This window comes from Perca flavescens, chromosome 16 (assembly GCF_004354835.1).
Source record: "Perca flavescens isolate YP-PL-M2 chromosome 16, PFLA_1.0, whole genome shotgun sequence".
Lineage (NCBI taxonomy): Eukaryota > Metazoa > Chordata > Actinopteri > Perciformes > Percidae > Perca > Perca flavescens.
The window spans coordinates 30,415,081-30,432,943 of record NC_041346.1 but is presented as its reverse complement, the minus strand read 5'-3'; the positions used below and the strand labels follow the sequence as shown (position 1 = coordinate 30,432,943).

Below are 17,863 nucleotides of genomic sequence, written 5' to 3'. Positions count from 1 at the left end.
GGAATATTTCAGCTGCGTAATACATGTCTATATTATAACAATGTATGTCTCTAATAACATATGTCTATAATAACATGTGTCTCTCATAACATAAAATGTTATTAGAGACATATGTCTCCAGTAACATGTGTTATTAGAGACATATGTCTCCAGTAACATGTGTTATTAGAGACATATGTTATTAGAGTCATACGTCTCCAGTAACATGTGTTATTAGAGACATGTGTCTCCAGTAACATGTGTTATTAGAGACATATGTCTCCAGTAACGTGTTATTAGAGACATATGTCTCCAGTAACATGTGTTATTAGAGACATATGTTATTAGAGTCATACGTCTCCAGTAACATGTGTTATTAGAGACATATGTCTCCAGTAACGTGTTATTAGAGACATGTGTCTCCAGTAACATGTTATTAGAGACATATGTCTCCAGTAACGTGTTGTTAGAGACATGTCTCCAGTAACGTGTTATTAGAGACATGTCTCCAGTAACATGTTATTAGAGACATATGTCTCCAGTAACGTGTTATTAGAGACATACGTCTCCAGTAACATGTGTTATTAGAGACATGTGTCTCCATTAACATGTGTTATTAGAGACATATGTCTCCAGTAACATGTGTTATTAGAGACATGTCTCCAGTAACATGTGTTATTAGAGACATGTGTCTCCATTAACATGTGTTATTAGAGACATATGTCTCCAGTAACATGTGTTATTAGAGACATGTCTCCAGTAACATGTGTTATTAGAGACATATGTCTCCAGTAACATGTGTTATTAGAGACATATGTCTCCAGTAACATGTGTTATTAGAGACATGTTATTAGAGTCATACGTCTCCAGTAACATGTGTTATTAGAGACATATGTCTCCAGTAACGTGTTATTAGAGACATGTGTCTCCAGTAACATGTTATTAGAGACATATGTCTCCAGTAACGTGTTGTTAGAGACATGTCTCCAGTAACATGTTATTAGAGACATATGTCTCCAGTAACGTGTTATTAGAGACATGTCTCCAGTAACATGTTATTAGAGACATATGTCTCCAGTAACGTGTTATTAGAGACATACGTCTCCAGTAACATGTGTTATTAGAGACATGTGTCTCCATTAACATGTGTTATTAGAGACATATGTCTCCAGTAACATGTGTTATTAGAGACATGTCTCCAGTAACATGTGTTATTAGAGACATGTGTCTCCATTAACATGTGTTATTAGAGACATATGTCTCCAGTAACATGTGTTATTAGAGACATGTCTCCAGTAACATGTGTTATTAGAGACATATGTCTCCAGTAACATGTGTTATTAGAGACATGTCTCCAGTAACATGTGTTATTAGAGACCTGTCTCCAGTAACATGTGTTATTAGAGACATATGTTATTAGAGACATATGTTATTAGAGACATATGTCTCCAGTAACATGTGTTATTAGAGACATATGTTATTAGAGACATATGTCTCCAGTAACATGTGTTATTAGAGACATATGTTATTAGAGACATATGTCTCCAGTAACATGTGTTATTAGAGACATATGTTATTAGAGACATATGTCTCCAGTAACATGTGTTATTAGAGACATATGTTATTAGAGACATATGTTATTAGAGACATATGTCTCCAGTAACATGTGTTATTAGAGACCTATGTTATTAGAGACATATGTCTCCAGTAACATGTGTTATTAGAGACATATGTTATTAGAGACATATGTCTCCAGTAACATGTGTTATTAGAGACATATGTTATTAGAGACATATTTTATTAGAGACATATGTCTCCAGTAACATGTGTTATTAGAGACATATGTTATTAGAGACATATGTCTCCAGTAACATGTGTTATTAGAGACATATGTCTCCAGTAACATGTGTTATTAGAGACATATGTCTATGTTAAGAGAGGTGTGTGTGTGTGTGTGTGTGTGGGGGTTAGTGGGGGAGTTGGTGGGCCACCAGTTTGTAGTGGGACCCACAGGACGGGCAGCGCTGGGCATCGCCCTGGTGGAGCCAGAACCAAACCACGGCCGTGTTGTCTTCTTCACCTGAACACAGAGAGAAAGAGAGACAGAGAGAGACAGAGGGAGAGAGAGAGAGACAGACAGAGAGACAGAGAGAGACACACAGGGGACAAAAAACAAACTGGATTCATATTTTCATTGTGGAAAAAAAAAAGGAGAGTCACGGTGAGCGTAAACACAGGCATGGAACGTGGAGGTGGATGTGAAGCTCTTGGTCGTACCCGCGCGCTATGCTCAACGTAGTCTCGGAGAGCCAGACCTTCCTCCACAGCGCTGCGGAGGAAGGTCTGGCTAGTCCACGCATCATCCCAGGATGATAAACCAATCACAATTGTCTCAGGCGCCACGGAGCCTCTGCTAAACGGTCTCAGGAAGCAGACTGATCTCATGAATTGGCGTATGTATGACACGCCAATTTGTATTTCGTTTTTGCGTGTTATCAAGACGCATAAACGCGTTTTTGCGTGTATATCAACGCAAATCGGCCACTATTGACCTACATTGCGAAGCAATTTCCGCCGTAGCGAGTAGCATAAAGCAACGGGGGATTGAGTTAGGAGGTAGGCTGGGGTGGCAGAGGGTAACACATTTCACCTGGGAGAGCCACACACACACACACACACACACACACACACACACACACACACACACACACACACACACACACACACACACACACACACACACACACACACACACACACACACACACACACACACACACACACACACACACACACGGTTGGGTACCGAAACCCGGTTCCTATGCAAACGGTAGTATTCAGACCGGATTAGAACGCGAATTTCGGTTCCTCATTTCGGTTCCGACTGAGATATTTTAGTTTTTAATAAGCCTTACCCAATGTTTCTTTCCTAAACACAACCATTTATTGTTTTCCTAAGCGTGTTTGTGTCGTTATTTCCCGTGTTTTTGTCACTGTTTTGTTACTAAAGCTTTTCCCTGTGTTCTTTTCCTAAACCTAAAGTTTTTTACAGGCGTGTGACGTTGTTCTTGCGATAGTACGTCGCGTTCTCGCAATAACACGCAACGTGGCGAGGCCACGCGGTGGGTATGTTTACATCAGCGTAGGCATACACGTGGATAGCTGAAAATGCGTACAATAACAACGCCATTTGGCTTTATGAAAGTGGCGTGTATACAGTATTTACGCAAAGTCATGATGCCGTGTTGCAGGAAGGAACTTGTTTTGGTGGAGCGCGTGTACGTTCAGAAAGTGGTTTTAGTCGTGCGACAGAAAACTCAGAGAGTGACACGACACTGTCATGAACGCATGACACTGTCAATGTGTTCACGACAGCGTCACGTCACTCTTATGCACATCCCTTTAAGTAAAAGTGTAACCGAAAGATCTCGAGTGAAGTCACTCAGTCAAACCGGCCAGATAAGGCTTAGGAGTTTAGAAAGAAGACTTACAGACGCATCCCACGATCCTCTTGTTAGTGATGGAGGGAACGAGGTGAGGATCGGCCTTGGAGCCAGCGTACTCTTTAGGCTTCATCATGCTGTAGGGGTCCTGGAGGAGGAGACAGGACTCAGTCAGGCAATCTCGCTCTTCTATAATAACTAAGGACCTTTTTTCAGACTTGTTTTATTTTATTTAAGGTTTTATGGAGGGCCAAACTCTAAGTGAGTAAAACTAATTCATAATTTATACTGTTTATTGATCCCCAGTGGGGGAAATTACAATTTACACTCCGTTTGTTAGAAATCACTACACAACCAGGCCTGAAATACACACACACACACGCTCAGGAACTATTCGTGCACAATGGTTTGGGGTGGGGGTACGGTGCGTTGCTCAAGAGCACCTTGGCAGTGCCCAGGAGGTGAACAGGCATCTCACCAGCTACCAATCCACACTCTATACTTTGGTCCGTACTGGGACTTGAACCGGCAACCCTCCGGTTCCCAACCCAAGACTGAGCTACGTGCAATAATTAGTGATGCATCGATGTGAAAATTGTGGCCGATACCGATAACAGTTATTAATATTGCTGTTATGGCCGATACCGATATTTACCGATGTCGATATCTCTGTATAGAAAACAATTTTTATGATAATCAAATTAAGAACTATTTTCCAAAACGGATTTTTTTTTTTTTTTAACTTTAGTGATTTATTTTCCAAAATGACTGATATTAGGCACCATTACCTGTGTGCAAAATATGACTGTTGTCAGATTTTCAGAAAAAACAATTTATATTTATATAATTATACAGTACAGGCCAAAAGTTTGGACACACCTTCTCATTCAATGTGTTTCCTTTTTATTTTCATGACTATTTACATTGTAGATTCTCACTGAAGGCATCAAAACTATGAATGAACACATATGGAATTATGTACTTAACAAAAAAGTGTGAAATAACTGAAAACATGTCTTATATTTTAGATTCTTCAAAGTAGCCACCCTTTGCTTTTTTTATTAATAAGGGAAATAATTCCACTAATTAACCCTGACAAAGCACACCTGTGAAGGTAAAACCATTTCAGGTGACTACCTCATGAAGCTCATTGAGAGAACACCAAGGGTTTGCAGAGTTATCAAAAAAAGCAAAGGGTGGCTACTTTGAAGAATCTAAAATATAAGACATGTTTTCAGTTATTTCACACTTTGTTGTTAAGTACATAATTCCATATGTGTTCATTCATAGTTTTGATGCCTTCAGTGAGAATCTACAATGTAAATAGTCATGAAAATAAAAAGGAAACGCATTAAATGAGAAGGTATGTCCAAACTTTTGGACTGTACTGTATATGATTTGACATTGAACCGATACCGATGTGTAAAGTAAAAAAAAAAAAAAAGACCATATCGGCCACCGATATATCGTGCGCCACTAGCAATAACACAGTCAACATATTTGACTTTTTCTCTTAAATAAAAGCATGTTTGTCCCACCACACGCCTGCTGGGCACAGACTCCGGGGAAACTGTTTTGGGGGAACTTCCCCATCTCCTGAAAGACTTAATTACTTCAGCGTGGAACAGCTTGTGTAACGTCTCGGCGAGGGAGCGTAATCAATACTCTGGATTCTAGACGCGTGCGCATCGATCAAGTCAACGCGCTGGGCTGTTCATCGTCGAGGGAGACCGTAAACGGACATAAACTTCAGTAAAAACCCCGACTGAGACGCAGATTCTGAATGCGCTGTCTACATGTCTGAAGAAGGCTTCTAAAACCCGAATAATACCGACATATCACACGTCTTAATTAGGGCTGCCACCTCTTAGTCGATTAGTCGACTAATCTGTCGTTTTGGTCTTAGTCGACTAAGATTTCTAGTTTTTTTTAGTCGATTAGTCATTATTTATGCTTATTCATACTTAATTACTTATTTCCAAGAAACTCAAGAGCACATTTATGGTAAACACAAGATTTAAAGTGGTGCTTTTGCAGGATTAATTGTGGAGAAACTCAGTTTTACAGATGGTTAATTAACTACATTTATATTGAGCTTTTCTAGTCTTAACCACCTCTCAAAGCTCACAGCTCTGTCAATTAAATCAACTAATTGATTAGTCGACAAAATCCTCTAAGTGTTAGTCGACTAAGAACTTCTTTAGTCGAGGACAGCACATGTCTTAATCAGAAAAAAAGCTACCGGTATATTTCATAAAAAGGTCTGCGTCTGAAATTCTACACCAACATGTTATTCAGTAGCTAAAAACAGCATGAGAGATGTCTTCGTATGCACGAAACCTTAAATAGTATGCAAACTGCATTCTATTTCCTTTAAAATATTACAGTTTGCAAACACTGGCATAAGTATCCCACAATGCAATGCGGTAGTAACGACAACGTTCTTAACAGACAGAAGCCGAGGAGCTCCGTGACTTCAACAACGCTCCAATTTACATTTCTACATATTTAAACCACCGTCGGTGTAGTTATTCCCCTCTTTCAGTAATTTAAGCGATTTATCCGACGATACCGCCAGAGCGAAGGTCGGCAGGGGTTACCGCGGTTACGCGTCTTCAACGGCAAGGAGGCTCTCGGGAAGGGACGTTGAAAGTTACAGCTCAGTGCGTCCGAAAAAGATCCACACTGCTGTTTATATACAGCAAAGTGTGTTCAACGGTAGTTTACATGTTGAGTTCGTAGAGCAGAGGAGGAGATTTGGGATAATAAGCCCAGTGTTCATACGCATTCTAACCAATACTTTACCATGACTTTTTGCCAAATTTCCATGACTATGTGTTCCTGAAAATGTCAGTCGACATTATACAATAAGAATACTAATCTGTGTTAAAGTTTACCCTCTAGAGGTTTAACTATAAAATGAATGATAATGTCTGTGGTTCATAGTGGGATTCATAATATCGCTCCCCGAATACAACGCTGAGGTTAAGAAGACATGAAAATACATTTATTAATCACATATTATGCTGTGTTAAAAAAAATTCCATGACTTTTCCTAAACTTTCTGGGTCTTTTTAGGTTTCCAAAACCTTACTTTTCCAGTTTTTTTTTCAAAACGTATGAACCCTGTAAGCCGTTTACATGACCTGTATCATATTAGGAATATGAGTGTGCATGTAAACGTAGGGCTGCCCTATGTAAACGTGATCACAGACTGAAGACCAATGCGTACCGCGCCCTCCTTGGCGGCCTTCATGATGATTTTCTCCAGGCCGGTGGCCTGCTCCTCGTCAGTGGGGATCCCTGAGGAGAGACCACAGGACTTCAGTCAACACGTCACAACATCCCATAAATAATACTTCCATATTCTCATCCATCAGCTTTCAGTGGAGCTGTATCTAGAGCTCGGCAGTATGGAGACAATCTAATATAGAGACCACAGGACACAAGTTACAGAAATAAAAGATAGGGGAATGTGTGCGATTATGCGGGTAGAGTGTGTGTGGAGTGTATGTGAGTGTTTGTTTGCAAGGAATGTGTGTGTGTGTGTGTGTGTGCGTTTATGCGGGGAGTGTGAGTAAGTATGTGTGCGTGTTATCACATCACAACATCCCATAAATCAGTGGTTCTCAAATGGGGGTTTTTCCTACCAAAACTGTGACATTTGTGTAGCCTTTGTTGGACCTAATCTTGCCTTCCTTCCTTCTACTGTCGCTTTTTTCTTCTTATGTCACGTTTTTTGTAGTTTTTAAAATACTATTTTTACCTATTCTTGCCTTCTTTCTACAATCTTTTTCCAAGTTTTTGTCTTCTTTACAGTTTGTCTGATTTTCTCATTAGCATTTAAATGTTTTTTTTCCAGTCACAATGCTGTTGTTCTAGTTGTGCTGTTCCTGTTTATATACACTTTGTTTCTACCGAAAATAATTAGCGCTGGTCAGGGGGGGTACGTGTCTTAAAGAAACAGTTCAAAAGGGGTACATTATTGAAAAAAAGTTTGAGAACCACTGCCATAAATAATACTTCCATATTATCATCCATCGACTTTTAGTGTAGTTGTATCTAGAGCTTGGCAATATGGAGAAAATCAAATATCTTTGAATGACATGCATCAAAGGGCCACAGGTCAGAGTCGAACCCGCGGCCGCTGCGTCAAGGACTAAGCCTCTACATATGGGCGCACGCCGCTCATTCTTCTTGGTAGAAAGAATTCATGACCTAGTAAGTGGGGTAAGGGTTACTACTGTTTTTTATTTTCCCAAGCTGGACCATATTTCCCTATGTTTTGTATCTAAGTGACGGGAACAATAATCTTTGACGTTGCTCCAGTATTAAGCGAGCTTGCGAAACAAGCTACGATGTAAGTTAATAGGACAATCGTGCAGCTTTACCTTCACAGAAGTGGTTGTTTTGCCACTGACAGTCTCAGATTAATATTCTAAGTGTCTGACAACATTATGGAAAGGATCCCCTCGGAGATAGACCTTTAAAACCTCTTTGAGACCTTTCTGTTTAACCAGAAACAGCTCTGAAGTGGCTAGTGCTAAACCCACCAGACTCCATTTAAAAAAACAGGACTTTTAGCGTGTATAGAGCCAACATATTTTCACAAGTAAATCAGTAAACTATGTGTTTATTTCAACCAAAACTAGAGTTGTGATGGTTGGAAAAGCGGAAAGATGCCCCAAAACGGCTTTTAATAGTTTTATTTTTGTTTCTATCGACTTTGAATGAAGTGTGTTTTACGATGCTTAAATTGCTGATTATTTACATGGAGTCTGGTGGGTTTAGCGAACGCAATTTCGCAGATATTTTTATGTTTCAAAAAGGATCTTACTCTTTAACAGAAAGGTCGACCTCCTTAGAAATCCTTTCCATCACATAATAGAGTGTTTTTTCTAGGATCTGAATACTTTACAAACTACGGTGTCCTTTAAATCACCCTGAACGTTACACACCTGTACTAGTTACTACTTTGAGACACTCTAGCATAAGCTATAGTGGTGCACGATATATATCGGCCGCCAATATAATATCGGCCAATATGGTCATTTTTTTACACATCGGTATCTTTCCGATGTCAAAATAGGGCCGATGAATAGAGCCGATGTGAATCATTCCTGTGTATTTGACACGTGTAGGCTTAGATGTGAGTGTGTGAGAATTTAGATTTAAATCTGACCTGTTGAGGGCAGTAATACGCTTAACAGCGTCTATACTGCTGAAATCAGAAGAAGAAGAAGAAGAAATAGCATGGGCTTGGTTGGTTTTTGCAGACAGAATCTGCGGCGAAGTGGGACACTGGAAACTTTAGTAGACCACCGGCTCTCGGTGGGCGGGGGAGAGATGAATGTTCGGACATAAGAGGTTGCTGTTCGGTTGCTGCGGTCCGCCGTACGGGTTAGTTTGACCAGCGGGTAGCGGCGGCGATCATGGGGGGACATTCTCAGCGGTGAAACGCAAAAGGGGGCTGGAGTATAGCTAACCTAGCTAGCTGGAAAGCTAACGCTAGCCAGCCACCTGTTCCGTCAATCCTGGTTGCAAGTGTCTGCTCATTAGACAACAAACTGGAGCACATCCAACTTAAACCAAACTCCCATCGCGAGTTCAGAGACTGCTGTGTTTTTCTTGTTGTGGAAACATGTCGCCGGGTAAGAGTGGAGATTTTGTTAACACGGACTTGTGCAGAAATTAGCTGCTTGTATCCAACTAAATGCTAACTGCTGGGGAAGTTTGGGACTAGTAAATGCCGACACGCAAATTTACAACCGTGTTTATAATCTGCTACATTTAGCTATTGCACATACACGTAAAGTTCAGCTAACGCATACTAGCATTAGCGCTTGGTTGACTGTAAACACCTGTTTCGGATGTCGTTTTTTTAGATTTTAAATGTGTAACCATTACAGCCACGGTGAAATGTTGTTTCGTGTATATGGTTGAAATGACAATAAAACACATTTGGGTTGAGTTGAATGCTGCCTCACTGTCGGTCTGTAGGTGGATGTGACTTGGGAGTGGAGTCTAAAAGCAGCGAAGCAAGTGCATTCTGGGATTTGGTGTCTTTAATCCATATGAGCAAAAAACACATTTTCTGGCTTATCTCGGCCTAGAAGGCAACAATTTCTATAATTTCAAGAGTTAGGCCTAACCTTTAAGTACTTGGCAGTTACTGTACTTCCAGTTCAGACTGCAAAAGCCAGTGTCTGTTCAGTCCAGTTTGTTCTGGCTGCATTTTCACATTTTACCTCTTTCAATACTTTTGGCTTTGGCCATTTAAGGCCTACTACTGTACTTTAAAGTTTTGAACTGTTGTACAATGTTCACAGAATACAGTGACTTGGTCTCAAGTGAGTTAGATGTTTATTGTGAATACTCAGGGTTGGCTTATTCATAGTGTGAATTCAGGACACACTTGTATCCTTTAAAAAATGTATTTTTATATAAATATTTAGATTTTCTTCTGAAAAGAATATTTTGCACACAGGTAAAAGTGCCCAATATCAGTGATTTCTGAAAATAAATCACAAAAGTAAAAAAAATGCCTTTTGGAAAATAGTTCCTTATTTGATTATCATAAAAAATGTGTTCTATACAGAGATATCGACATCGGTAAATATCGGTATCGGCCATAACAGCAATATCATTATCGGTATCGGCCACAATTTTCACATAGGTGCATCACTAATTAGCTAGCAGGCTAACGTCCTGTGTTTGAACTCAATGTCAGCTTGAAAACAAGTACAATTTCCTAAAACTTTAACGTTACACGTTTCAGCAGAGACACAGTTGACCAAAATGTATTTGTAGCTGCCATTGACTTTAGTAATTATAATTGAAAATCACGTTTGACCTCCCGCTGCTAGCGAGTTGTGGCTAGAAGGGATACACCTAATGTTACGGGCGGAAGTTACGCTAAATCTGGTCAAATCTAGGATGATATAACAATATAATTGTAATACTTTTAGCCAGAAAAATGTGGTAAATCCCCCCGGAGTGTTTTAAACCAAACCACGATCTTTTTTCCTCAGCTATTCGTTTCGGTGCCTAAACTTAACACTCGTCGCCGCAGCTGTATCCCTTCTAGCGGAGCAGCAGTGCTAACGGTGCTAATGCTAACCGGCTAGTGAGCGCCGCGGTCACATTGCCTATTATAAAAATATATATATTTTAACGGTTGTTTCGGGCTTCATAGCGCGGTGTCGGTTCGGTCCTCACCTCCAGCCGCCATGCCGCGGGTCAGAGCCGGGACCGGTGCAGCCCGGCAGGTTGTCGCGGCTCTAACAGCCGAGCGGAGCAGTAACCTTGCAGCCATCTTTCCTTCTTCTTGCCTGTCACCAGAAGCTAGTCGCACACTGATGACGTCTGGGGGTTATCTATTGACGTGTCGCCTGGTTTGAACGTCGTTAAGCGCGGTTTACGTTGACATTTAATAGATTTTTTTTCACCACCTCATTTAGATCAATGACAGTAGACAGAATATGAACTAAATATATTATATGTGTAATATAATTCAGTATAACCAGACCCAGAATCAGCTTTTACTGGGCTGTTTAGAGACACTTTTATATATATTATAATATTAATTTATATTTTTATATATTTTTTGTTTTTTGTTTGCTATTTTTGTACATATTTGTTTCTGTATTTATTGTTTACTTCTTATTTATGTTTAATGTTTATTTCAGTATATGCACCAATCACCAAGGCCAATTCCACGTGTAGGTGTAACTCACTGTGGCAATAAACTGCTTTCTGATTCAGATTTTTGGCTCCAGTTCCCAGTTTCACATGCAGCCAAAATAAGCTCATCCACATCCCTCCATGTCCTTGTATTAGGAAGTACAGTTGATGTTTTATTTGGGATGTGATTTCTGACCTCACATCTAATATATTATTTAATTCTGTTGTCCTTGTACTATTAATTGGATGGTTCCGTACTACTATTACTCTTCACGAGTTAAATAAATGATCAGTTCACTACTTGAATTTGGGTGTTTTATTCAATTTTATATAATTTGAAGATTTTTTTAATTATTATTATTATTATAAAAGAACGTTGAAACGTAGACAAAAATGTCAAAAAAAAGTTTTCATTTTCAATTTTTTACCCAGAGAAAGAAAAAGTTGCTCGGTCGACGAGAAGACATTGCGAGGGTTAAATTCATCGGGAGCAAAACGTGTCGAAAAAATCTTCAAGAACGTCAAAAGGAGCAGAAAAAAGTGACAAGAAATACTTGGATAAAAAGTGGGAAAAGTGTCACATTTTGACCTAGAAAATCAAAAAGACAACACAAGGGTCAAATATGTTGACTGTCTTCTTGCACGTCTCATAGAGCTTTCTCACTTAGTTTGTTTGACATAAAGCCCAAAAAAAGTTGATAAAAAGGCTTTAGATATTATAGAGAAAAGCAACAAAATTGTATAGAAAAAAAAATGTCACAAATAAATAAAGAAATCGACAAAAACATTGGAAAAAGTGACAAAAATGTCAGCAAAGGCTTCAAAAACATGCAAAATAAAACGTCTAAGCGCAGAAAAATTCAACAAAAAGATCAGAAAAAGTGACAAAAAACCTGTAAAAAAAAAAAAAAAACCAACACAAGCGTTAAGAGTTCAGAACCTTTATTGGTTGAGTAATAGGAGTGAGGTGGACCCGAATGTGTAACATTGTACAGTACAAGTGTGTGTGTGTGTGTGTGTGTGTGTGTGTGTGTGTGTGTGTGTGTGTGTGTGTGAGAATGTAAACTGAACGCTGAATGGAAATGTCTGAAGAAACACTTGTGTCCCAAACCACACGTGATCCCTGTGTCACTGCCGACGTGTAAAGCAGAGACTGATTGAGGTCAGCAAGTCTATCAAGTACGAGACAGAACGAGTCAAGAGACCAATCGGACGACGGCAACTCACAACTCCAGGAAGTGGGAAGAAACCGAAAGAACGGGTCGAAGGCTAGAGGGGATACAGCTACGGCGACGACAGTTACAGTTTTTTGGAAAGAGAGTTTTGGGGGTTAAAACACTCCCGAAGAACGGGCGCGTTTCCTGGGTGAAAAAGTATTCAAATTATATTATTTTATTAGCCGAGATTTGAGGACAGATTTTGCGTTAAGGTCCGGCCGTAGCTGTATCCCCTCTGTTCCAGGATAAATAAATCATCCTGGAGACCGAGTCTGATGTTTCTTGTAGTCGTTCTGAAGACTAACGTCTATGTTAAGAGAGGTGTGTGTGTGTGTGTGTGTGTGGGGGTTAGTGGGGGAGTTGGTGGGCCACCAGTTTGTAGTGGGACCCACAGGACGGGCAGCGCTGGGCATCGCCCTGGTGGAGCCAGAACCAAACCACGGCCGTGTTGTCTTCCTCACCTGCACAGAGAGAGAGAGAGGAAGAGGAGGAGGAGGAGGAGCTTAGAAACATCTCGGCAGCAGAGGTCACAGAGTAGGGCTGGAGGAATTCATCACTGAATCGGTGCATTGGGATTCTGCATCAATGCAGTGACACACACGCACGCACACACACAGAAACACAGAAACACACGCAACATACACAGAAACGAACACACACACGCTGTTGAAATGAATCACTGAATCGGTGCATTGTGATTCTGCATGCAGTGACACACACACACACACACACACACACACACACCTACCAACACACACTCACACACACCCTGACACACCCACACCGACACAAACACACACACACACAGCTCATATTTTGCCGCTTTGCACCGCGCTCAAAGGTCATATTAGGGTTGCACGATATAGACAAAATGTGATACTGACTATGAATATTGCAATATCAATATTAACTGATATTTTTTAAACCTATGTAAAATTACAAAAGCTACAGGAAAACGCATCAAAATAGATTCATAACAATGTTTTCTTACAACACAAAGTTTATTTCAACTGATGGTCACATTACTGGTCCCGTCAGTTCCCAACCACTAAAAGTTATGTTTTCATTATTTCAGATTAATATTTTAAGTGTCTGACAACATTATGGGATGGATCCCTACAGAGATAGAGCTTTTAGTTAAAGAGTAAGATCATTTTAGTTTAACATGAAACAGCCCCGAAATCACCATCACCAAACTCCACCAGACTCCATGTAAATAATCAGGACTTTTATCATCGTAAAACACACTTCATTCAAAGTCGACAGAAACTAAATAAAAACTATCAAAAGCCGTTTTGGTTCATCTTCCCACTGTTCCAACAATCACCACTCTGGTTTCGTTGAAATAAACCCTTAATTCACCCATTTACATGTGGAGATATGCTGGCTCTATACACGCTAAAAGTCCTGATTATTTACATGGAGTCTGGTGGAGATATGCTGGCTCTATACACGCTAAAAGTCCTGATTATTTACATGGAGTCTGGTGGAGTTTGGTGATGGTGATTTCGGGGCTGTTTCATGTTAAACTAAAAGGATCTTACTCTTTAACTAGAAGCCCTATCTCTGTAGGGATCCATCCCATAATGTTGTTACACACTCAAAATAATAATCTAAGCCTGTCAGCGTCAAAAAACCCAACAAAGAGGTGTTTTTTTTTTTTACAGATGACTTACAGACGCATCCCACGATCCTCTTGTTAGTGATGGAGGGAACGAGGTGAGGATCGGCCTTGGAGCCAGCGTACTCTTTAGGCTTCATCATGCTGTAGGGGTCCTGGAGGAGGAGACAGGACTCAGTGCACAGGTCATCACTTCTACTTGTAACTGCTTTACATAGTTGTACATTCTTTTGCGTCCCTATTATACTAATTTATTAATTCAATTTTAATTATAGTATCAAATCATAACAAGAGTTATCTCGAGACACTTTACAAGAGCAAGCATTAGCAGTGGCTACTGCGACAGATTTGACAGTACTAACCAAATAATTTTCCAATTCTTGAATGTTTAATTGTCTTTCTATACTGCACTATAGTGCACAAGAGTGTCGCAAAAAGAAACAAGAAAGGCGAAAAAAAAGTGACAAGTGAAATCAAAAATATGGCTGAAAAAAAAGTGACAAATAACGTCGACAAAAAAAGTGACAAAATAGCCGAAGAAAACGACGAAATCGACTCTCGCTTTTTGGCGCATTTTTTTGTCGCCTTGGCTGCGCTGCCAATTAAAGATGACAGTTTTGCAGTCTTGGCATCATACAGTATGTGGGGGATTAATGTCAGTGACACTTATTATTATTATAATAATAATAATAATAATAATAATAATAATATTATTGTACCGCGCCCTCCTTGGCGGCCTTCATGATGATTTTCTCCAGGCCGGTGGCCTGCTCCTCGTCAGTGGGGATCCCTGAGGAGAGACCACAGGACTTCAGTCAACACGTCACAACATCCCATAAATAATAATTCCATATTCTCATCCATCAGCTTTCAGTGGAGCTGTATCTAGAGCTCGGCAGTATGGAGACAATCTAATATAGAGACCACAGGACACAAGTTACAGAAATAAAAGTAGATATTGATATAATATAAAATAAATAAAAAATATGTGATATTTGTATTTATGTGTGTGTGTGTGTGTGTGTGTGTGTGTGTGTGTCTGCAGGGAATGTGTGTGTGTCTGCAGGGAATTTGTGTGTGTGTTTATGTGGGGAGTGAGTGTGTGTGCGTGAGAGGAGTGTGTGTGTGTGTTTGAGTAGTTTGTGTGTGTGAGAGGAGTGTGTGTGTGTGTGTGTGTGTGTGTTTGCAGGGAATGTGTGCGTGTGTTTATGCGGGGAGTGAGTGTGTGTGCGTGAGAGGAGTGTGTGTGTTTGAGTAGTTTGTGTGTGTGAGAGGAGTGTGTGCGTGTGGGGAGTGTGTGTGTGTGTGTTTGCAGGGAATGTGTGTGTGTGTGTTTATGCAGGGAGTGATTGTGTGTCTGCAGGGAATGTGTGTGTGTGTGTTTATGCAGGGAGTGATTGTGTGTCTGCAGGGAATGTGTGTGTGTGTGTTTATGTGGGGAGTGAGTGTGTGTTTGAGAGGAGTGTGTGTGGGGAGTGTGTGTGTGAGAGGAGTGTGTGTGTGTGTGTGTGTGTGTGTGTGTGTGTGTGTGAGAGGAGTGTGTGTGTGTGGGGAGTGTGTGTGTTTGCAGGGAATGTGTGTGTGTGTGTGTGTTTATGCAGGGAGTGAGTGTGTGTCTGCAGGGAATGTGTGTGTGTTTATGTGGGGAGTGAGTGTGTGTTTGAGAGGAGTGTGTGTGGGGAGTGTGTGGGGAGTGTGTGTGTGTGTGTGAGAGTGTGTGTGTGAGAGGAGTGTGTGTGTGTTTGAGTAGTTTGTGTGTGTGAGAGGAGTGTGTGTGTGTCTGGGGAGTGTGTGTGTGTGTTTGCAAGGAATGTGTGTGTGTGTGTTTATGCAGGGAGTGAGTGTGTGTGAGTGAGACGAGTGTGTGTGTGTGTGTTTGAATAGTTTGTGTGTGTGAGAGGAGTGTGTGAGTGAGACGAGTGTGTGTGTGTGTGTTTGAATAGTTTGTGTGTGTGAGAGGAGTGTGTGTGTGGGGGGTGTGTGTGTGTGTGTATTTGCAGGGAATGTGTGCGTGTGTTTATGCGGGGAGTGAGTGTGTGTGTGTGTGTGTGTGTGAGAGGAGTGTGTGTGTGTTTGAGTAGTTTGTGTGTGTGTGTGGAGTGTGTGTGTGTTTGCAGGGAATGTGTGTGTGTGTGTGTGTTTATGCAGGGAGTGAGTGTGTGTGAGTGAGAGGAGTGTGTGTTTGAGTAGTTTGTGTGTGTGTGTGAGGAGAGTGTGTGTGTGTGTGTGGGGAGTGTGTGTGTGAGTGTGTGTTTGCAAGGAATGTTTGTGTGTTTATGCGGGGAGTGAGTGAGTGAGTGTGTGTGTGTGTGTGTGTGTGTGTGTGTGTGTGTGTGTGTGTGTGTGTGTGTGTGCACGTAGGGAGTGTGTGTGTGTGTGTGTGTGTGTGTGTGTGTGCTCGCGCATGTGTGTTTTTCTGTCCAACAATCATGTATTATATTTCGATTATTAAGTCAAACGAGGAAAAAAAAAATCATTATTTCAGTAATAAAGAAGACGTCTATGTCTATGTCTATATATATATATATATATATATATATATATATATATATATATATATATATATATATATATATATATTAAGAATATACTGTCCTAATGTTTAGAGAACAAAGCTGAAAATGTACAGGACAAAAAGTCAGTAACAGATATTGGGAGTACTAAGTTACAGGAAAAAGTTGAAATATTTCAAGAAAAAAAAAAGACAATATTTCGAGAATAAAGTGAAAATATTTTTTGAATAAAATTAAAAATTCAATGTGTGTGTTTTAAAGGTACTTTATCCCAAAAATTATACTTCCATCGACTTTCATTGGAGTTGTATCACGATAAGAAAATAGATAAAGTTATTAATAAAGCCAGTATAAAATAGTCAATTATATTTCTAATGTGTGCCGAATTGAAGAGTTTTAGTCCAATTCTATCGTGGAAAACGTCTTCATGTTTTACAAGCTGTACAGTTTACACAACACACGGTTTACAATTAAATTACAGTAGGACTGTTTTAACAGAATACTTGAATATTAAAAAAAAATAAAAAAGTCAATTATATTTCTAATGTACGCCGAACTGAAGAGTATTAGTCTAGTTATATTGTGGGGAATGACTTTTTGTTTTACAAGCTGTACGGTTTACACAATGCACGATTTTGGAATTAAATTGGCGCATTTTTTAATGAACTTTGGTCTGATGTCCCATGTTGAGGAGGACTGTTTTAACAGAATAAGAATAAATAAATAAAGTAAATTATATATCTAATGTGTGCCGAATTGAAGAGTTTCAGTCCAATTCTATTGTGGAAAAAAAGTATAGTTATACAAGCTGTACAGTTAACACAAAACTCAATTTTTCTAATTAAATTGCTTGATTTTTTAAATTAAGTTTGGTGTGAAGTTGAACAGAACGTTCTCAGAGCTGTCAGTTAGCATCGACGTTATCTGTCCTTCTCGAGCACAAACACTCTCTTAAATCAGATTAAATCGGTGTTTCAGGCTCTGTAGCCGGGTGTCGGTTTGTTCCTCACCTCCAGCCGCCATGCCGCGGGTCAGGGCGGGCACCGGGGCCGCCCGGCAAGTTGACGCGGCTCGGAAAGCTGAGCGGAGCAGTAACCTTGCAGCCATGTTTCCTTCTTTGCTGTCCTTTCACCTAGTCGCGGGGCTATGACGTCGTAGGTCACCCAGTTGTGACGTAAGCGCTGTTTCCAATTTGTTTATACATACTAATTTCAATGGATTTTAATGCGAATTTAAAGAAGACTATGAAGATATAGTTAAATATTTATATTTAGTTATATATATGTATATATATATATATATATATATACAGTATACATTGATATATAACCATGTTTTATTTATTTATGATATATTTAAAGAATATATTAAGACTCTCAAACATTATGACAAATAGTTACTTCAGTCT

The 17,863-nt window shown here is 39.9% G+C and overlaps 2 protein-coding genes across 3 annotated transcripts; both read right to left on the bottom strand.

The window, feature by feature from the left end:
* Positions 1–801: 801 nt before the first annotated feature.
* Positions 802–10,807, bottom strand: zgc:86599 (cytochrome c oxidase subunit 5B, mitochondrial). 2 transcript variants are annotated; one of them, XR_003694620.1, is made up of 5 exons: positions 10,640–10,807; positions 6,654–6,724; positions 3,470–3,569; positions 1,404–2,059; positions 802–1,357 (listed from the first exon to the last, which is right to left on the bottom strand). XR_003694620.1 is itself a non-coding variant. In XM_028602047.1 (4 exons), the coding sequence occupies exons 1-4, from the start codon at positions 10,734–10,736 to the stop codon at positions 1,947–1,949; spliced, it is 381 nt and encodes a 126-aa protein (XP_028457848.1). In that variant the 5' UTR covers positions 10,737–10,807; the 3' UTR covers positions 1,336–1,946. The 2 variants fall into 2 exon arrangements, 1 of the variants encoding a protein (XP_028457848.1); XM_028602047.1 differs by having other exon boundaries at positions 1,336–2,059.
* Positions 10,808–12,029: 1,222 nt separating this feature from the next.
* LOC114571198 (cytochrome c oxidase subunit 5B, mitochondrial) lies at positions 12,030–17,607 on the bottom strand. Its single transcript, XM_028602048.1, has 4 exons — positions 17,466–17,607; positions 14,662–14,732; positions 13,998–14,097; positions 12,030–12,782 (listed from the first exon to the last, which is right to left on the bottom strand). The coding sequence occupies exons 1-4, from the start codon at positions 17,560–17,562 to the stop codon at positions 12,670–12,672; spliced, it is 381 nt and encodes a 126-aa protein (XP_028457849.1). The 5' UTR covers positions 17,563–17,607; the 3' UTR covers positions 12,030–12,669.
* Positions 17,608–17,863: the final 256 nt, after the last annotated feature.